At 35.6% G+C, this 22,240-nt stretch overlaps 2 protein-coding genes across 20 annotated transcripts; one reads left to right on the forward strand and one right to left on the reverse strand.

The window, feature by feature from the left end:
* Nucleotides 1–9,156: 9,156 nt before the first annotated feature.
* On the reverse strand, nt 9,157–15,417 carry LOC147556912 (exportin-T-like). 19 transcript variants are annotated; one of them, XM_086657892.1, is made up of 16 exons: nt 14,951–15,253; nt 12,973–14,699; nt 12,762–12,857; nt 12,570–12,659; nt 12,331–12,435; nt 11,900–11,959; nt 11,701–11,763; nt 11,492–11,587; nt 10,943–11,107; nt 10,612–10,785; nt 10,464–10,529; nt 10,279–10,377; nt 9,878–10,024; nt 9,495–9,678; nt 9,354–9,394; nt 9,157–9,256 (listed from the first exon to the last, which is right to left on the reverse strand). In XM_086657892.1, the coding sequence occupies exons 2-14, from the start codon at nt 14,683–14,685 to the stop codon at nt 9,589–9,591; spliced, it is 2,964 nt and encodes a 987-aa protein (XP_086514018.1). In that variant the 5' UTR covers nt 14,686–14,699; nt 14,951–15,253; the 3' UTR covers nt 9,157–9,256; nt 9,354–9,394; nt 9,495–9,588. The 19 variants fall into 19 exon arrangements, with proteins under 19 accessions (XP_086514018.1, XP_086514026.1, XP_086514016.1 ...); XM_086657900.1 differs by having other exon boundaries at nt 9,468–9,678; nt 10,464–10,517; nt 14,951–15,213; XM_086657890.1 differs by having other exon boundaries at nt 9,468–9,678; nt 14,951–15,207.
* Nucleotides 15,418–17,839: 2,422 nt separating this feature from the next.
* Nucleotides 17,840–19,600, forward strand: RBX1 (RING-box 1). The gene is made up of 5 exons (XM_086657902.1): nt 17,840–18,144; nt 18,279–18,329; nt 18,417–18,476; nt 19,153–19,224; nt 19,313–19,600. The coding sequence occupies exons 1-5, from the start codon at nt 18,009–18,011 to the stop codon at nt 19,348–19,350; spliced, it is 357 nt and encodes a 118-aa protein (XP_086514028.1). The 5' UTR covers nt 17,840–18,008; the 3' UTR covers nt 19,351–19,600.
* The last annotated feature ends 2,640 nt before the right edge of the window (nt 19,601–22,240 follow it).

Raw genomic sequence — 22,240 nt, forward strand, 5'->3', positions numbered from 1 at the left:
AATAGAGCGAATCGTGCTGATAGCGTGTTATAGAATAGTGCGGACCAGCCTTCCGAGCTGCTAGTGATACTGTTCGCTTTGGCACACCTGGGCCTCACGGTTTTAAAAGGCCTCACTAGGGAATGGTGCTTAACCTCTTAAGAGGAGCACCACACTCCTGTCTCCCACCAATGTGGGCTTGCTTTACAACATACCCTCCCAAGACCACATCACAGTAGAGCGAATCGTGTTGATAACGTGTTATAGGATGGTGCAGACCAGCCTTCCGGACTGCTAGTGATATTGTCCGCTTTGGAACACCTGGGCCTCACGGATTTAAAAGGCCTCACTAGGGAAGGGTGCTTAACCTCTCAAGAGGAGCACCACACTCCTGTCTCCCACCAAATGCCTTAGGGCATGGAAGTATTTCTTAGTTGCCGTTGTAGTAATTCTTCTTCCACCGATCGACAATCTCGATCAAGTTTCATTTTGTGAAATCATATACTGGAAGTTTTAGAAGAAATCAATTAGAAGATTGAGCAAGATATTATGCCGTTGGAGAGAAAGGCTGATTTTCGGTTCAGGCCTTTCAATCTCAGCCGTTGGGACCAGATTGCTTAAGATATTATGCCGTTGGAGAGAGAAAGTCTCAATCCTCGGTTTATAATGGGGTGAATTTTTGTTGCTTCGCAATCTCATCCGACGACTAAAATTAAAAGCTAACGGCCGAAAATTTAGATGGAAGTGCACCTTCCTCCGTCACTTTCAATGGGTGACCCACACTTCCGAGCATCATTAAGAACTTCTATCGAATTTAGTTACAAGTAAATTATCAAAAGAAAAATGGTGTTTCGTTCAGTCTAATGATCTCTATATGTCATAACAATCCTCTCAACTAATTAGGCGACGTTTTATCTAAAAAGATAAGAGTGATTTCAAAAAGAATATTATAGGAAAATATACATTAAAATGAAGGATGAAGAGGGCATATGAGTAATACGGAGATCCAAATAATTCTTTTAGAAGTTGGATGAATTTTAGAAGAAGAAAATGGATGAATTTACAAAAAGAATATGAAAAAAGAAAATTTGTGGTTCCAAAATAATAAATAGAAAGAAAGTAGGGGAAAAAAATATGGTTGTTTTTAAAAGGCGTTGCCGAAAGTGTTATCGGCGCTAATAAACTTTGATGGGGTGCCTTTAAAACCACCCAAAGAAATTTATTTGGAAAACTGAAGAGATTAGGAAGGCAGGATTCGAAGCTGTAACCAACACGGTGGCAGACCGCACATCACTCCATCCAGCTAAACCCTCTAACTTGATAAGTTACTGCAATTAGTTTTATTTGTATGACAATAGCCGGAAAAATTTGAAACGGTAGACATCTTTGACTTGGAGTCATGGGGGCACGTGTCCCCACAGGCCCCAACGTGGGTCCGCCCCAGGTCATTTTTCCTTTCTTTTGGCTCTGCCCATTTACAAAGTCATGAGAACAGTTTAAAGGGCTGATTTTATTTTATTTCATTTTTGTTGAAAGAAGTGTTGATTTTTTTTATTTTTATTTTTATTTTTATTTCTTTTGTTGAAAAAAATGTTTTTTTAAATAAATCAGAATTTCATTCCTAGAAGGAATGCATTCCAACAAATTACAACATGGATTTACTCAAGTAAAATGCAAAATGAAACTTACAAAAGTAAAGACAACATGAAGGGAAAGAAAGTACACGATTGCAAAAATAAAATAAAAAGACCTTAAAAGTCACAAATAAAAAATCTTAAAGATCATGAAGGAAACCCTAAAGATCGTGAATTATAATACTTAATTATATGTAATCAGGATGGACCAAGTAGAGACGAATTACGGTTTCATCCAGAAGACCAACAAGTTTCTCGGAGACGAATTATTATACTTGATTTCGAAGATGAAGGTTGAGTGATTTCATAATTTTATGTTCTTGCTGTTTATGTATAATCTTTCCTCCTTCATTGATATTTTCTTCTTATCATCAAGATACAGAAACTCAGATCGATGAGGAATAGAAGGAAATTTGGATATGAAAAGTACCTTCTAGCTTCCTCTCCTTCTTGTATTATAAGTTTTAACTTATTTTAGAAAATAATTTAAAAATAATCCATCTGATAAAATTTATAAACTGTCATAAATTTTCTTTTCAGAGGCACTTTTAAAAAGAAAAGATCACATAAAATAAATAAAAACAATATTTATTACTCATTATGTTTTAATTTACTCATCGAATGCATTTTGGACTGACTCAAAACAAAATTCGTCCTACACAATAGTTCAACATATTTAGAAAACGACTATCTTGGAAGTAATTTCTCATAACCCTCAAGGGTTTTAAAGCTTCAAGTGAAACCATTTATGAGATTTTCACTTTTTCCACTCATTAAACATAAGTTTTAGAGGTGCAATCTTAGCCATTAAAGATCGTTTGAAGATAAGTTTGAGAGATATAATCTCAACCCTTAACGATAAGTTTGGAAAGTGTAATCTTAGTGATTGAAGTTAAGGGTATATTCTATAAAAAAAAAAAAAAAAGACCATCCTCTTGATGGGCCTAGAAACTTTCCTTAATTAAAAAGTCGCCACCCGCAAGTATATGGGTGTCAAGTAGTAACACCCGATAAGACTGGGGTCGATCCGCATAGACTAAGTCAAATCTATTCTAAAACTTAGAAAACTAACACGGTTTTTCTTTCAAATAGTTGGTGATGAAACGAAATAATAAAAATTTTGAACTAAACAAACAATAACGATATAAGCGAATCGGTGGTAGGGAAGCTTAGAGATTTTGAATTCACCCATGAAACACTTAAAAAACATTAAACAAACTAATCAAATACTTATTTTCTATCACTCAGACTTTAGGATATGAACTTTCTAAAGTCCGGAAAGTATTTTCGTTAAAACAATCTTAACAATTTAGGTATTCACCATTGTTATTAAATTTGTAACTATTCAACTATTACTCATCAACAAATAAGCATAAACCATCAAGAAATTTAATCCAAGCATGATATATCAAATCACGAAGCATGAGTAATGAAGAACTCATTTAAAGTAACTACCAAGTTTGAATAAGGACATGAAGAACGATTATATAATTGATCTATTTACGAATATATCTCTAAAAACATCCTCATGGGTTTCATCATCCTCTCTAGATGGGGGATTAGAAACTCATGTTTAAAGTGATTAACATAAAGACATTAAATACAAAAAGAAGATAAGAAAGAAAATCACCCAATATGAAGCTCTTTGGTGGCAGTTGATAATCTAGTGAATTAGGAGAAAGAGATTCTTGCTAAAGAACAAACTATAAGAAAATACAAGCAAAAGCCTCTCACAAATTTTCCTTTTCTTTTTTTTCTCTCTCCCTCCCTAACAATCTCTATTTCTCCCTATTTCTTTCTCTCTCCCTCACTAAACAATAATTTCTCTCTCAAAAGAACTACATAAAGAAGATGAAGCGCAGAGACTAAAAGGTGAGGTGCCACGTAGTAAAACCCGATAAGACCGGGGTCGATCCGCAGAGACTAAGTCAAACCTATTCTAAAACTTAGAAAACTAATACGATTTTTCTTTGAAATAGTTGGTGATGAAACGAAACAATAAAATATTTAAAGTAAACAAACAATAACGAAACAAGGGAATCGGTGGCGGAGAAGCCTACAGATTTTGAATTCACCCATGAAACACTTAAAAAGACATTCAACAAACTAATCAAACACTTATTTCCTATCACTCCTACTTTAGGATATGAACTATCTAAAGTCTGGAAAGTATTTTTGTTAAAACAATCTTAACAATTTATGTATTCACCATTGTTATTAAATTTGTAACTATTCAACTATTACTCATCAACAAATAAGCATAGACCATCAAGAAATTTAATCCAAGCATGATATATCAAATCACAAAGCATGAGTGATGAAGAATTCATTTAAAAGTAACTACCAAGTTTGAAGAAGGACATGAAGAACGATTAAATATTTGATTTAATTATGAATATATCTCTAAACATCCTCATGGGTTCCATCATCCTCTCTAGATGGAGGATCCTCATGGGTTTCATCATCCTCTCTAGATGGAGGATTAGAAACTCATGTTTAAAGTGATTAACATAAAGACATTAAATACAAAAAGAAGATAAGAAAGAAAATCACCCAGTATGAAGCTCTTTGATGGCAGTTGATAATCTAGTGAATAAGGAGAAAGAGAATTTTGTTCAAGAACAAACTAAAAGAAAATTCAAGCAAAAGCCTCTTCACAAACTTTCCTTTTCTTCTCTCTCTTTTTCTAACAATCTCTATTTCTCCCTATTTCTTTATCTCTCCCTCACTAAACAATAATTTATCTCTCAACAGAACTACATAAAGAAGATGAAGCTCTATCTCTCTTTATAATTCTGTCCAACTTCTCTTTCTCAAAAGATTTTTCTGCTCGGCTCTGAGAAAAAGAAGGAGAAGGTAACCCCAATTCTGTTTCATCCCAATAAATAAGATAGGAAGGAGAAGAAGATAGCTCCCCTAGACACATCTTTCTCTCTCTACAGAGATCAATGAAATCCATCTCTCTAAAAACTGCAATGGAAATAAGATTCTCAAGTCTCTTGATTTCTCAAATACCTTCAATGTTACTGTAAAAGAAAGATCCCCCTCTCATTAATTAACGTGTAAACAGAAGATGCGATAAAAGATAAGATTTCTGACCCCATCTCTCGTTCAATCACTTTTCATCTCTTGATTCTGAAATCTCTTTAAAATCTTCAATATCTTGCTATTATCAACATAATCTTCAATTTTCGAACATAATTTTCTTGCCAAGAACGTTTCAGTCCAATGAATTAATATGTCTCTCTCAAATTCAAATTGATATCTTCATACCAATTACCCGGTAATCGAATCTCTCTTTCTATAGTACCTCAGAAGATCATCCCCTCTATCTAATCTTTCTTTTTTTTCAAGATCTCTTTCCTTCTCTATTTTCATTCTTTCTCTCTCTAGACTTAGAGATTTTATTCTCATAAGAGCATCTCCAATGCAAAACTTAAAAAAAACTCTATTTGGCTTATGTGTTGAGTCTTAATTGAGATTCTCTTTCCTATGTGGCTAACTTGAGTGTCTCTAATTCAAGTCCTTCTCCAATGCAACACTCTAAAAAACTCTAATAGATACACATGGCACACATACATTTAATAGGGAAAAGTGGTTGAGAAAGAAAGGTTTTCTATTGGTTTCAAAATTAAATTTGATGACTAGGACACTTAAGACTCTCAAAAGAGATCTCAAAAATAGAGTTTCTAGTTGAGACATCTTAAAACTTAATGTTTCCACATCATCTTAAGATCTCAATTGAGTTTTGCATTGGAGAGGCTTTTTCTCAAAAAAAACTCTAAAGTCCTAGGTGGCACTTAAGATTTTAAGATTGAGTCTTGCATTGGAGATGCTCTAAGATAAAGATGAGAGAAAGATAAAGAGGAAGATGTGGCGTCAATGAGTGAGGGCTTTGCTGTCAATGGGGTGCAAGATCTAGTGTAATAGAGGTTACCGACTTAGTATGCATCACAGAATAGGCAGTCGTTTGATTATAAAACACAAGATCTGGACGCGAGGTGGCAAGCGGAAGCACGGAAGTTATCCTGCAAAGGTTGTACTGAATGATCAGGTTGAGATTCATTTCGCTGCTAACCTGGTACGATCCACTCCTCCATTTTTCGCCACACCATAAAAATTATCCCGTTAGCCAGAACGTTTCCCGAGGTCATCCCACTGGTGAACCGTGTTTGACCAGGACTTTGACCTGTTATAATTCTCCCATTCAGACTCCGATTTGACCCCCGTTTTCTCCGTTAGGTTCGTCTTGCTCTTCTTCTCATTGGAATATCAACTTTGACCAAAATTACCAGACTACACTCATCTCCAAATGATCAGAGCGCCCTTAGTATGTTTTCTCCTGATTTTAACCGTTTTTCGCTTTGAACTCCATAAACGACACCTGAGTAAGTAACACTCAATTTATCAGAGTAACTGCTCGAGATAGACTAACTAGCCCAAGTTAAGAGATTCAGATGAGACATTTTCATGTCTCATCACCTCTCTTATTATATAGATGATATTTACCCAGCAACACTCCTAGGTGGTGGTGGGGGTTAAGTTAGATCATAAATGATCGAACAACGTTAGGGTGGGTTTTCTGGAAGTTGAATATAATTTTGGCAACATATTATTGTAGTTACTTATGATTAAAATTATTGTAAAACCTCTCATGATTGATGACGAAATTGCTCTGCTTCCCCTAACTTTATTTTAGTCTAGAATATCGATTATCAATAGACCATCGTACAACAAATACAGAAGTGACAAACAATTTCATCATACATAAAAAAGAGTGAGTTTCTTGTAGGCCCGCGCTTTGGAAAATAAGAATATTTTCCGCGGTATAAGACGTATTAGACGTCTGAGATTCCGCTTAGAACACTATGTAACACCAAACCCCACAACTACTACACTAAGTGGTCGTGGACTAATCTACTATCAAAATATTGAAAATATTTGTACAACCAGGCGAAGAGCAACAATGTGATATAGTGCGATCTGATTCCATTCGATCTTCATTCATCTAATGCAGTTTCTAGAAGTGAATACATTTTATACTATGTACATATGTGGAACTCTATGACTGATGAAGTCTGCCTAAAATTGTCGTACCAAAAAGTAGCATAGGTTTCCGATCTTCTGTTCTTTATTTGAAGTAAGATGTCTTTTAAAGACGTATTTTGTATGCACAAACGTTATAGATACAAATTTTGAGAAATGCTCTTTGGCCTGACATTTTCGGCTGAAACCCAACGTGTCCAATTCGCGTGAGGTGTTCAACCAAATAAGAATTTTCACTTCAGGTCCTACCTATTCCTCTGCCATTTGATTGATATACATAAGTAATTTGGACTGTTTATCGGCTTTAATAGTTGAGATATGGATACTTGTTAGAGATGAATCTTCTTCTAGCTCTTGAAGAGCGCATCAAATGTTGTTGAATTGTTTGATTATCTTTTCAATTTTTGAAGTTACTTGTGTCTTACGAAACCCCGTCATGTATGTGTTTTCTTCAAGTGGATTTTCTGATTATGGTAATTGTTAAGAGATTGATTGCTTGCTTCTAATTCCATTAGAATTCTATCCTGATTACTAAAGTTGGAAAATTGGTAAAAATCATTTATTTAAGGACCGTCCTGAAAAAAGTAGTTGAAATGTTTTCAATTAGTATACTCCAAGTTCGATTAGAACTCTCTACTGATTGCTCGGTTGCTTCTTTGCGCAGGTTTGTTGGTGTTTCAGAGAAGAAGAACTGAAAAGATACTTGTTTTAGATCTGACTTTTTTAAGCTCCCTGTTTTCCTGAACTAGTTCCGCAATTTCGAATCTTCAAACCTTTCATGGTTTTCTTTTCGTTAGACAATGGGTATTATGAAAAATATGCCTTGTTCTTCAATGTATATTTCAAATTTTGATAGCTATGAAGGTTAGTATTCGTCATGTTGTTGCACTTTACGGATTGCCTGGTGCAGCAACGGGTAGAAAAAACAATTTTTTAAAAAAGATCTTTAACTATTGCCGACAGAGTCTAAACCGTGGGCACAATAAATACGCCTACAGTTTTTTGTAAGCCCCATATCGTCGGCATAGGTCAATAAATTTGTGGAAAATGGGATTCCCAGGAAATTATTTTTCTTACTGCCGACGGATATAGATTTATATGAACCATCAACGACATATCTACCGACGTTGTATTTCCGTCGAGACGTTCATCGCGAGTTATTCTCCTGACGCCTCTTCTGGTAACGAATTTCCTGTCGTCTGCAGGAACTTCTACCGGCGAAATTGGTCAAATACCGACGTTTTATTACTGTCGGCAATATTCCCGATTTTTGTAGTGAGATATCTGTCTTCCAGGAATGTAGGCCGATTGAAAAGGGAAGATAATGGAGCTCAACACATTTTTCAATATGTCGGCCAAAATTTTTGTGATGATCTTGTATGATGTATTGAGTAGGCTGATTGGGGCGAAAGTATGTTGGCGACTGAGGGGTCGTCGTTTTAGGAATAAGGCAAATATGCGTATGGTTTGTGAGTGGTGGAAGAGTAGAACTGTCAAAGAAATAGTGGACAAATGTGTATATGTCAATGCAACTTGAAATGACACATGCAACATACCATTTTTTTTCGTATATATATAGAAAGGAAACAAGATACAGAGTTAAACAATACCCTCAACCGTAATGAGGGGGAATAAGTTTATGAAGACGTACACTGCATTTCGTATTGTACTTTTTTTCATTAATAGTTTTTCCGACGAGATGTTTATAAGGCAGATTATATGCTCCTTCAAATATTTTCAGAAAGATAGAATTTGTACTAATTTTCCATCACTATTGTTTTGTCCCATTGAGTTTCCTAATAAAGTTTTTAAAAGACAATTTCTAATAAAATGGACATCCCGAGCAAGTGTTGTACATGGTTGATTTATAGTGGATGACCACCACATTTTATAACTCCCACAAGGACCAACCTAAATATTTGGGAGCAAGTGGAGTTAAAAATTGAGACCGACGCATGTCGAAAAGAAAGAAAAAAAACTTTATTAATTTCTATTGGAGGATTTGAACCCTTAACTACTTGTAGAAGAACTAGACTTTTGACTACTTAATTACAATTTAAATCATGTGATAAGTTTGTTTGGAATATAATTGTTATTTCGAATCTGACATATAAAATCCAAAAGATGGCGTCCTTCATTATGTTGAGGTCCAATGCTATAGAGGCTTTGGGCTCGGATTGCACCTCACTCCCACCAACGTAAGTTCTCCACCATTACTTTGAATTTAACCATCATTAACTATGTAACTATCTTATTAAATATGCAACTCCTAAAGAGGCCTATATGAAGATGTCTTTAGCTGGTTTTTAAAGCAGAGAAATTCTCTATAAACAAAATAATAATCAATCTAATTTCTTTTTGGCTATTAACTGGATTTATTGGGAAGTTTTAAAAGCGCCTCCTGTAAATGTTAGAGGGCCTCCTTCCCTCACAAACTCTCCCTCAAGTTAATTCTATGGCAGTCAAAACATTCCCCCATTAAACGGTTATACCAAGCTATCAAAATCTTCTTCCTTTCTTCCATCAGAAAAATAAATAAGTAGTTCCTCAATTTTACACTCACCACGACACCACCTTCAACCTTCCGAAATTTACATCTGTTTGACAAAAATTAACAAACATTATGAACCATCTTGCTTTCCTCCTGTCAATGTGGAAGATACAGAAACTACTCAAGGAAACTCAGTAATGCACCTTCTTCACCAATCAAATGCTATATACAGAAAAGGATCAACCTGCAAAAATCAACCAATAGGGCATTTTATGCATTGAAAAAGATCCTTAAAGATCAATGAAAGAATAACAAACCATTCATCAGCTATCACTTTTCCTTGCTGACTGTTTAGTTAGATGGGGAGACTCGCCACGAAGAGTTCTTCAAATAAAAAATTAGAGTAACAGATATAGTGCCATCCAATTGTGGATCCTGCTATCTGAGAACTGAATTTCCATTTTGTTGGCGTCTCAGATCTTCAATAAGAGCCTGGTAGAACGATTTCAGAGCTTTGATGTCACTTCCCTGTGCATACACACGTGGAGTTCCAGAAAAGAGTTAAATTTACATAATAGATGCCAAATTATGTAAATTGATGAGCTTCACAGCGTAGAACAGATGGTAAAATCAATTAAAAAGCTGACAAGGTAAAAAGACAAACTGGCCGATAAAGAAAAAGACTTCCCTAATTTTCAAAAGAGAAACAGTATGTAAAACAGCTTACCTGCAACATTTTGCAGTACTCTTCAGCTAGATTTTGTGGGCAGTGAGCTATCGGGAAACGTTTCAACACAAAATGGACGAGAAAGTCATCACCAAGCTTCTCATACATGACTTTCTGAGCAGTTACGATTTCACCAAAAAGAATAAGCTGCCACATACAATCAGAGAAGAATGTCAGGATTAATTGCTTTCTTTTCTTTCGAAATTTTTTATTACATTAATTATGAACGCTTACCAAAGCAAGTACCAAAAAAATAAAAATAATAACTTGACCACACAAGATTGGGAACAGAAAACTAATCGACCTGGGGTTGTTTGCTATTCTGTAGATTTCCTGAGTCTGTGACACCGATCTAACCTTGGCAAGTATGAATACTTAGTTAATTAGTAGAAGGAGCTTACAGTATTTGCATCATGAAACTCAAAAGACTTGTCGAGAACACTGTATAAGCAGCAGTTTGTTGCAAATGTCTCAATGATATAGGTGCGGAAACCGGGTACCTGAAGAAAGAAGAGATTAAATAAATTTTTGAATGTGAAGACTCAGCTGATGAAATTAATTAAATTGAGCGCATACAGCAACTTACCTTTTCTTCATCATAAGATGTGGTGCACCAGTCTTTAATTAACTTAGTAAATATCTGTACACATGACTGAATAGATAATATCAAAGAGATAGAGATTAGAACAAAGCAGTTGTAATAATAGAAATCTTAGTGTCGCAATTATATGCACCTTTCTTATAACAATGTCCTTATGGTTGCAGGAAGTATTTAGGAGCAACTGCATGATTGGATATAAGTAACCCATGCTTTTGGAGGAGAGTAACACCGAAGATAGATCATGTGTAGTCATCACATGAAGAAATGTATATAAAGTTTTTTGAAGCTCTTGCATTTCACGAATTTCCTATCAAAAAATATAGTTTGGCTGAAACTCAATTCCATTTCTTTATCAATTAAAGAATGTGAAATAACTACCAATTCAATCTTCCATGATTTATAAAGAACATTCATTCTCAGCCATCCTAATTAGCGTTAGTGTGTTACATATATAATCTCAGTACCTCAGTATTACTTGCTAGTCCTGAAGGAATTCCATGGCTTGGAAGAACACTGAAGACCCGACTTGCAATAGCAGGATATATGTATTCCACAATGTCCCGCACTGATGTATTGAATTTGCATATAAGTTGGTTCATGAGGACAAGGAAATTCACCAGTTCTTTTGGCTGCAACAATCCCGAGTACAAGATGTAAGATGAATAAACTAACAAAACTGTGAAAATCTAGTGAAATGAATCTATAAATTATAAACTTGAAAAGCAAATTCAATAACAATCTGAAAAAGATGACATGGACCATAAGTGGAGAATCATTAGTCTAAACAGAATTTTGGGCATGAAAGGTATTGATAGTTTTAGACCCAGTTTAGCTACATAGAGGTAAGAAAGGATGAGTACAAAAAGGAAGCATGAGACCTCCAGTAACGTGAGATAAAATTTCCAAGTAATTAGCAGGAGATTCCTAATTGATTCTTTATTTCTGCTAATGCCCGAGTTAGTACATACTATATAAGCTCATGATGGTAATAAAAAAGGAAGTCACTACTTTACCTCACTGTCTACAAGCAATTGCTCCAGCGCCCCAGGGAGGCAAGGAAATACAGATACTCCCAGAATCTCCACCATACGATGAAGAAATGATGTAACCTGCATATTTCAAAAGCTAGAATCAGGGAAAAAGGTTCCGAATTCCCAAAAGTCATATTCTGAAAAAAAAAACTCTTCTTTCTTTTACCAGTAAACTGCCGTAGTTAAATTACCTTATTCCGCAAAGGATCAACTTTTGGAAATACCACGAGAATTTGAAGAAGAACATCTAATGTCTGCAAAAAAAAGCAACCATGCATTTTTTTTTCTTTCATCTCGATAAGTAACGAAAATAAATAAAAATGAAGCAAGACCTCAAACATATATACAATCATCAAGAAATATAACCAAAGCAAGCTCCTACAAACCAACCTGCTTAAACATGATTCCAATTGCAGGGCGACTAGCAGTGACAAGACGTTGGCTGAAGCCCTGAAGTGAACAGAGAAATTGGTAAGAACAATATGCAGTTGTAAAAGCACATAACGTATAAGCAATCCCAAAAAGATGCCGTAACATCCTGCTAATAGGTAGTGGGTACATCGACTTTAACACAATTTGGATGTGGGAATCAGTGTAAAGTATCTAAAGAAGTCATAGTCACAAATTTAACCAATCCAAAAACAGAGAAGCATGATATGATAATCGGTCATGCACAAAAATGACAATAATCAAGCACACCTTAGTAGGAAATAAATAAAAATCCTCATGATATGCACCAAGTTGTCAAAGTACCTGCACTGTGGAACCTACTAGTACAAAATGGGAAGGCTGTGTATACAGATTTAAAAGACTAAGAGTACCTTGCTTAACGCATTAATGGCCATAATTGCTTGTTGTATATTTGCAATTTTTGCAGCAGATTCTTCTGAGTTTTGTACCTTGGCATCTAAAAGCAGATCCTGGACCTGTGTAAGTTGTAGGCAACAGAAACCTTACCACACCAATGGACTAATGCAAACTCAAAAAAATTACCCATGCATGACAGTTTATCCAGTATATGAGTATTACATCCTAAAAAACAATGAAGTTCCAGCCTTACCTGTCTACAAAGGGGAATAAGCAATAAAGAAAGGTATTCAGATTGCTTTTCTAGTGGTACATCTTCCATCCCAATTAATAAACCAATCGCCTGCATTAGTTGCAAACGATCGGATCAAACTACCAAATAGGAAGAAATGTAGCTGACAAAATACTTGTGATAAACACATTGAAACATAATAGCTCAGCCTACCTCGAATATGTGACTCCCATCTTCGGCGCCTGAAGTTTTCATATCTTTACGCTTCCAGTCTAAAAGAGTAAACTGAACCACTCTATCTTGGAGACTCTGACAAACAAACAACAAAAGAGTGGCAAGGCTATAAGGAGAAGAAGAATACCAAATGAGAAACCTTAGAAAAAAAATAGGAACTAAACGTATAAAGGGAATTAGTAGAGAATACCTGCAAGATTGTCTCAATGAAAGGAACAAGCTTTGCTTTCAGCAATTTTACAACTCTCATGAAGAGATAACTGGCCCTCTGACTCACATTGAAATTAGGATGGTGGATACCTCTTTCGTCCAAAAAGGCGGCCAGCACTAGTGGTGTACATTGATCATTATCCTGAAGAAATTTCACATATCTAGATATACTTTCTAAGTATACAAGGGCTACCAGACGGTTAGAGTGGCACTGGAACCTTGCTTCTAGGAGCGTCGCAAGCACTTCTCTCAAGAACCCACCTCCCGTTTTCGATGCTTCTTCGATAAATGTTTCTCCAAGGGCATAGAAGAGTGAAAGTGATGCTTCAACTTCTTCAACATTTGTCTCTGAAGATGTTACAAGGGAACCAGCTAACAAATGTCTAATGAACGTCTGAGTAATATCTGGAGCCACACGACCCACACTGCGAAGCAACCCAAACAAGTCTCTGCGCTCCTCTGTCATCCGCTCTTCCTCTTCCACCCCAATCTTATCGGGAATATTAAGATTATCTCTATAAACAGGATCATAGCAAATCTTAACATGGATCACTTCCAAAATCTGGCGAACATGAAGAACCCTCTTCTCCATTAATGGAGTAAGAGCTTTCAATGTGGAAACGTAACTTGATAAGAACTGGACCGTATGATCCAATTCGCAGTTCTGCATGACATAGAAAACCGAAGGCAATACTTCATCCAAAATCTCCAACGAAACCCCTTTCGTTTCATCCGACTCTAGATGTTTATAACACTCCAGAGCCTCTGTTGCAAATCCAGTAAGTAAGAGACCCATATCAGAAAGCAACTCAGGATCCACATCTGCAGCCATTAAACCAAAAATCCTGCTTATTTGAACGCTCCTTAAGAGTGAGAGCTTTGATCCCGAGTCCATCCGTTTCGAAACTACAGCCGAAACACAATCAACAGCTGCACCACGGAGGTTTACCGGCCCGTCAGCCAAAATTAACTCAAAGAACAATGGAACAAAAGCATCATTGGCGACCAACCCAATATCAATCCAAGAGATGTATCCCCTCATACATTTTAAAACAGATTCACATAGCTGTTGGTCAGTATTTCTGTACAAAGAAATGATTTCATACCAAGCCCGGACTATCTGAGATATACATTGTTGTCGCATTGCATCCTTAACCCGAGTAGCTACAGTTAGTTCTTCTGGATTATGTGGGTAGTCCAAGCTAATAAGATCATTGTCCAGTGCATCCAAGATTCGGCAGAACAAATCAATCACTTTAGGACCTTTACTCAGTTGTGGGAGGAAATCAACAAACACAGATGACCAAATCAAAGGGTATTCATAGTAAGTGAGGGTAACAAAAACCTGAGCAAACTTGTTCTTTACGAATTTCGAACAATCTAAAACCCTGACTATGTTATTATCATTTATACCTTCAGAATAAGCCATGGATATAACCCAATTCCTGATAAAACCCTTCTCATCATTACTCATAGTAGAGTATTGAGCACTCAGTACTTCTTGAAGAGTTTGCAAGCACCAGAACTGAACTTCAACAAATTTAGCATATGAAAAACGTTCAATACATAACCTAGAGATCGAAGGAGTTTCCTTAGCTTGCTTACAGTAAGCATCGGCCTGTGCTTTTAGGTTGGCATCGTTTCCTCCAGATACACCAAAACTAATGAGTATAGCTCTCTCTAGGTCATCCATGGTGATTCTCAACCCTAAATTGAAACCTTAAAAACTTGATTTCCGTAATAATTTGCACTTATCAAATCCTTTCTATTCTAAATCAATCAAAACCACAATAAAATTCACGAAAAAACTTCATATTTTCAGTTCATTAATAGAGAAGTATTTGGATTCCACTTTCACAAACCATGAACAGATTAAGAAACATGTAATCACAATTGAATTAAAGTGTTAAAAAACAAAAACAATTTGAATGCCCAGAGCTACTTCGATCCAAACATACCTCGATCTGAGAAATAGAAGATCGAAACCTTGATGTTGGCAGCGACGGAGGTTTAGGGTTTTGTAGTTATTTATTTTAAGTGTTGAACTGTGAGGAGGAACTAGAAATAACACTGCGAGGATTGGTGAAGTTGAGAGGAAGAAAGAAACAGAAATTAGTAGAGGCTACTTGAATATATAGTGGAACAAAGTAACTGAAATGTCACGGACGTATAGGCCGTTCTCTCTCCATTTCTCTGCCCAACTTAGGTTGTGTTTGCTTTCTTTCATTTTTCTGATGTGAAAATTGAATTTGGTTCGATTCAGATTTTTTGTGTTTTTTTTTTTTGAATTGTTAAGCGTCTGCCTGGAACTCTTGACCTCTAGGGTGGAAGATTATACCTCTTACCACTCCAACCAAAGGTTGTTGGCAAAATGCTGTTATGCGATTTCGAACTCATGACCTCATGATCTCAGAACTACTCACACATGCGCTCTAACCACTCAGCAAAAGTCTTTATCTTGGCAAATTTGAATTTTGACAAAATCTTTTTGTTTTTGTTTAAAAAAAAATGTTCAATTTTTATGATTTTCAACTCTCTAGGTATTTTTGTAATCTGCAACAACTTGTAAAAAAGTTGCATCAACTTGTAAAAAGGTTTGCTTCAACTTGCAAAAAGGTTGCAAAATTCTTTTTTTAGTTTTTAACTAAACAAAATACAATTTTTTTAGTTTTAATCAAACGAAATAATACATACTGGGTTTTTAACTACACAAACTATAACGTGTATGTTGCTTAAAAAAACTTAGAATTGGGTCTTCAACCCAATTGCCTGTTTTTTATTTTATTTTTTGACATGGGCAACAAGAATTATTAGAAGATATTAATACATCATGAAGATATAATATACGAACCTAGAACTCCCAGTTGTGGAGCAAGAGTGAAACCACACTAAGAGGTGATGGATAGATGTTTATTTTTATTTTAGAAAATCTAAAAATTTTGTTGAAATACTATTTGTCTTAACACGTTGAAAGAGAGCTTGTTCATTTCAGACTTCAAAACAAGCCTGAAAAGACACCACGCTTATTTCCTATTCTATCTCTTTCTCTCGAGAAAGATAAAGCATGATATAGACAAAAAAAATTAGTGATGGTGCGATGAGTAGTGGTTGAAAAAGATGGAGATAAAAATAGATATGGAGACATGGGCCAGTGGCCAGTGGCCAATATGCCCAAAGTAAAAGATATGTAGGGTTTAAGTCCCAAACTTAATGTAAAACTGGTAATAGGACTATTTTCTAATATTTGTGTTTCCTCGTGCAAATCCGCAGATGCATCATTAATGTGTTTATTGTTTGGTGAAGGTGTAGATATGTGTATAAATAAATTTGCTTTTTACGCAACACAAACTTAGTTACATGAATTCAAACAGTAAAACGCATACGGTTATTTATATCTTGTTCAATGCAGCTACATAACGTTGTCAATAAAATAATGATTGGTATGACAAATCTCAAAATTTATATTTTTTTGACTTTCCATCTATTTTGTGTCGTATTGGACTCGTGGTGTTATTAATTCTCATTTACTTTGACACAAAAATTTAGGATGTTTTTCATAAAGAAAAAAGAAGGAGAAGTTTCAAAGTAATCTATTTCTGCCCCTTACATGAAATTCATTTAAATTCAGTTGATGTTCTAGGAAAACAATAGAAATTTCTGGATACAAAATTTCACTGAGTTGAAAAACTAAAAAGTTTCCAAACACACATTTCATCTCATATTGACGGCAAAGGGTCGTCGAGCGACGACCAGTTGAGAAGAGAGAATATTCATTGCAATTTCACTAAAACAATCTAAGGGGGACGAAAGAAAAAATATCATGTTATCAATCCACTAACCCTCGTTGAGGTAAGAGGAATTTTTCATTAAAGACGAATAACCCCGTTCTCCAATTAATTGATGTTTCGTCATAATCACTTTGCACAATCATCTACTATTCAAAGAAAAACAAAAATTTATTGTTTGGAATTATTCAGAAAGGTAGGGGAAATTAGTTTACTCCGTACTAGCCATAATATTAGGTTCGATTATGCCGGAGATCGTCCAAAAGATAATCTAGACCCAGAAGAAATTCATGAATTTTAACAACATAATTTGATATGAAGTCAACACCTTAATAAACGATTGAAAAGAAAGTTGGAGGGAGAGAAAACTTACTTAACTCAGCGGATTTATCGACACACAAATTAAAACCCGATCTTTCTCTCAAATCTTTTTCTCTCCTCTCAGTTGAGAATCGATCGAATGTTTAGGGTTTCAGTCGAGATAGAAAGAGAAAGAGATTCTAGGGAGAGAGAGATCAGAAAGAGAAATTCAAAGTAGAAAGAAATTACTTCGTAAGATAAATCAAACAAAGGGATTAGAGGTGAGAGAGAAAAATGATGGTTGTGGTGGTCGAAAATGGTGGTAGGAGATGAAGGAAGAAAAAATGAAAAAAAAAATATTGAAGGTGGGTTGAATTTGGAAAAAATAAAATCTCGTGATCATCCAACTCGAAACCAATTTACAATGAGTGGAGAAGACCTAGACCTTATTTTCTTGGTTGCTAGATACCCATTCTCTCATGTGGGACTATTCTCACACGCCCCCCCCCACGTGTGACGTTCTTTGAACCTAACACGTGTTTTTTTTTTTTTCAGGTGACGTGAAGCACGTGTGACTTTTTCTTAAGCCTATCACGTGTGGGCCTAACTCTGATACCATGTTAAGTTTGTGGTCATCCAACTCAAAACCAATTAACGATGAGTGTAGAGAAGACTTAGACGGTAGACCTTATATTCTTGGTTGCTAGATACTCATTCTCGTACGTGGAACTATTCTTACAATTACCATTCTTTTTTATTTCCACCCTAAAATTTCTTTCTAAATTCTCGAACTAAAATTTGTCTTGTTTCCCAGTATCCCAAACCACCGGCCCTTATAACCGCGTGCCCTCGGACGAAATCAAGTCGGTTAAAACGCACAAGTTATTCTCTCTGTTTTTTTCTTTCTCGCATCTCCTGACTGTTCGAGGCAATGGCGTCTTTGGATACGGATGTCAACATGATACCAGCTGGTGAAGGTTCAAGCAGTGCCGGACCTTCTTCTTCTTCGAAGAAACCCAAGAGATTTGAGATCAAGAAGTGGAACGCTGTTTCTCTTTGGGCTTGGGGTATCTTATTCAATACCTAACCCTAGTTTTCTGTTTCTTGTCTTTTAATCTTTTATCTTACCATCCTTGACTTATCATTAAATCCAATTGAAATCTAATGTTTCTTCCTTATTCTTATGGATTGTTTGATTCAGATATCGTCGTAGATAATTGTGCGATTTGCAGGAATCATATCATGGATCTCTGTATGTAATTTCTGTATTCTTTTTTGTTTGTTTATTCGTCTTTTTTTGATTTGATCTCAATATCCTGTTTTTGTTTGAACTTGTTAGGTATTGAATGCCAAGCTAATCAAGCTAGTGCCACTAGCGAGGAGTGTACAGTTGCTTGGGGTATGCTTCCGCTGCTCTTGTAAACCTAAAAAATCATTGCTATCTACTTTTGCATCCTATTTTATTTTAGGGTTAGGGTTTTGAGTTTCTGTTAACATATGCATAGTTCTGCCTCCTTTTGCTAAAACTTATTTATTAATATACCAACATGATCTTGTCTACAAGAGTTAAAACTTTTCTGATCTTGTAATGGTTCTCTTTTTGTAGCTTAAATTAAATCCTCGTAAAATTCTTAAATTATACGGTTTAGTTTGTCAAGATTTTGCGGGTACTTTGTTAAAACATAAAAATCAATTGAAGAAGATAAAACAAGGACATGATTCGTATATTGTACACATAACATATGTTTCTCGCAGGAGGAAAGTTTCGAAGTTTTTTGTAGAAAATAGGATCAATTACCAAACCAAATAGACAGGATAGATATGATTAGGTTGGAAATTTATCTATTGGGGAAGTATGTGTTTCAAATTACAGACCTCTTCCTCAGACTGACAAAAAAACCGTTGCTGTATGTGGTCTTATACCGAGCCATGGTGGTTCAATTTCTTTTTTTCTGTTTTAATTTTCGGTCTCCTTATTTAAGACTTGACTATAATCAAGTTGTTGCCTAATGGTAGTTTTACTTGTCTTCTCTAATAGCAATTTGCCAACTCCTTTTTGCCTTTGATTTATGTAGGGGTGTGTAACCATGCATTTCACTTCCATTGCATCAGTCGATGGCTTAAAACTCGCCAAGTTTGTCCATTGGGTAGGATCCTCTCCCTACGTGTGTTTATTTTATATTTTGACCCAAAAAAACAATCTAATTGAATGAATGTTGTGTGTTGTTCATGCAGATAATAGTGAGTGGGAATTTCAGAAGTATGGTCATTAAGAGGGTCGTAGCGATATCTTTCTTCTAGTTGATTCGTGATGTAAGTAGAGGGATATGAAATTTGTAGAGTTTATCTAGTTTACTTTTTTGTTATGGATATTTAAATTTTCTGCAATCACCACAAACGTGAACTCTTAATTTCTGTTATTAGTCCTCGACTACGTGAGTATGATGTTTCCCTATTTCTATGGAGTGAATGATATAATCTGAAGTCTGAACTAGGCAACAATAAGAATATAGTTTGGTTTAAGATGTGCAGATTCAGAAAGTTATCTTCCAATTATTTATTTATTTTCTTTGATAGAGTGGACCAAAAATCTCTCCAAGTGAAACTGAGGCTGGCAGGGCAGCCTCTACCGAATCCCCCATTTGTGAGGAATATAAAAGGCAGATGCTCGAACCTGCTCTTCTAAACCAGACCTCTGCAGGACTAATGTGCATACTAGTTTGTGCCACTGACCTAGAACCTGCAGCTAACTAGGGGAGCAGAGCTAATGCATATGCTGCTACCTTAAGCCTCTATGTTAATCTGTGCTGCCAATATGCTCCTCAATGCTAATGTGCGTCGCTAACTGACAATCCCCGCTAGCGCGCACAGCTAAAATGGTAATTTGCGCCCATCATCTGGAAGGCCTACTGAAGCACCAACTTTTGGTTCCTTTTTGAAGAGCAACATCCATTCATGGATGAAGTCCAATAAAGATCCAATGATACAATATGTGACTTCATTAAGCAAAAACCAGTTAAGTAGTGTTACCAAAAGAGATTATGGGTGGAGTGCAAGTAAAATCGACTGACTGAAAAGATGGTGTGGCTGATTGAACATCCCGCTCCAGGATTACCGATTTACAGTTGAAAGTCATGGAACTTGCATTACCATATATCGACTTTGGTATGTTAAAGGCACCATGCACCACAACTATTTTAGTAGCGATACGTGTTCATCTAAGTCATACGAGTCTTGTGCTACAGCATCATAATTACCTTCACCATCAATCCTAAACTACTAGAACAATGTAGATGAAACACGAGAAATCAAACCTAAATGCAGTCCAAAACCTCACATCGGACTTCATTGCTCCATTCAATCGACCCAAACTAGACACTACTTCCCCAATGCATGTCTTAATGTCTATCCCAAAATTTAAACATTTAACCCTACTTTGTCCATACTTGACCACATAGTGTGGAAATAACATGGACATTACACTTTTGATGGTTTCAATTTCTTTAGGTGCCCAAATTTCTACACTTTACTATGAATTTTGACAAAGTTGTCGTGATTCTATAGAAATAAAATATTTTTCTAGATCTAATCGTAGGGGTACCTACTTTGTACAACTCATTATATGATTTCGTTTACTTAGACCTTGACAACTTCTGAATCGGTATTTCACACAATCCAAATCCACATTAGAGATATATGATGTTTAGCAATCAATTTTCTGACCTTCACAGAAAAAGAACTTTGTTGTTAGTATGATCCCCACGCTTCAACATTTTTCCATATCTTCATCCCTTGGTTGGAGTATTGGACTCTAGGGTTTTAGTTTTGAGTGAACGTTTAATACAACAACAACCATAACTCCATAACTTTTGACCATTCACGTTTAAAATCATTATCAGATAGGAAATTGGGTCGGAGGCCCAATTTCTAGTATTTTTTTTGTTAAAAAGACAACCCATCTTTTTAACTAGCTAGGCCCCAAGTAAGTTATAAAAATAGGCTTGAAGGACATTTTTAAAGGCACCAACTTTTTAAGAGTCAAAAATACCCTTCATTCAATTAGAAATACCTAGTAATAATCTAACTAATAAATCAAAAATTTGAGTTTTTCTCATGACCGAACCAAGTTGGATTGTCGACGCCGATTAGAATTTCTGGGGTTTGAATCGATTTTGGCTATAAGATAGGTTGATGTTTTTAGGTTTTGGTGATTTAATCTATTTGCTTGTTGTTTGAAGAGGCTTTTAAGGGGTTTGATTTAGTTTTTGGTTCTAAATTCTAGAGAGAGAAAGTTTTATATACTTTCAATGGAAGGAGAAATTGATAGTGTTTCAAGGTATAATTCAACTTCTTCATTGCTTTATTTTCATTGAGTTATGAATGATGGATGACAATTTGTTAGTTTTGATGTTTATGTTCAAACTTATTTGTTGGATTTATATGGAAGTTGTGAAAGTATAGTTGATGCAAGCAATGTGTTTGATAAAATGCTTGAAAGAGATGTTGTTGTTTGGAATGCAACGTTAGTTGGTTATACAAGACTTAGATTGGTTGAAATAGCTATAAAGTTGTTAGATGAAATGCCTATGAGAAATATTTTTTCTTGGACAACATAATTGGTATTTATGTTCAAATTGAGAATTTCATGAAAGCTTTGGAAGTTTTTCGAAGAAATGTAAAATGATGGTGCTAGAGCTTATAAAATGACTATTATGAATTTGTAGGGGTTTTAGCTAGTTTTTCGATACAACATTCTATTAGACAAAATATAATAATTTGTAACAAATTTCATGTTAAATCAATTCAAAAACTAATTTGCAAACCATTTGTATGGCACTGCAAGGTGTTTGCAAGGCTCTGCAAGGTGTTTGCAAGGCTCTGCAAGGTATTTGCAAAGCTTTGCAAGGCTCTGCAAGGTGTTTGCAAGGCTCTGCAAGGTATTTGCAAAGCTTTGCAAGGCTCTGCAAGGTGTTCGCAAGGTTGTGCAAGGTATTTGCAAAAGTCATGCAAGGTGTTCGCAAGGCTCTGCAAAGTTTTTGCAAGGCTCTGCAAGGTGTTCGCAAGGCTTTGCAATTTGTTTGCAAGGCCATCCAAGGTGTTTGCAAAAACCATGTAAGGTGTTTGCAAGGCTCTGCAAGGTGTTTGCAAGGCTTTGCAAGGTGT

This window comes from Eschscholzia californica, unplaced genomic scaffold, assembly GCF_041429995.1.
Source record: "Eschscholzia californica isolate CP2 unplaced genomic scaffold, dmEscCali1.0.p SCAF_2, whole genome shotgun sequence".
NCBI classification, from domain to species: domain Eukaryota; kingdom Viridiplantae; phylum Streptophyta; class Magnoliopsida; order Ranunculales; family Papaveraceae; genus Eschscholzia; species Eschscholzia californica.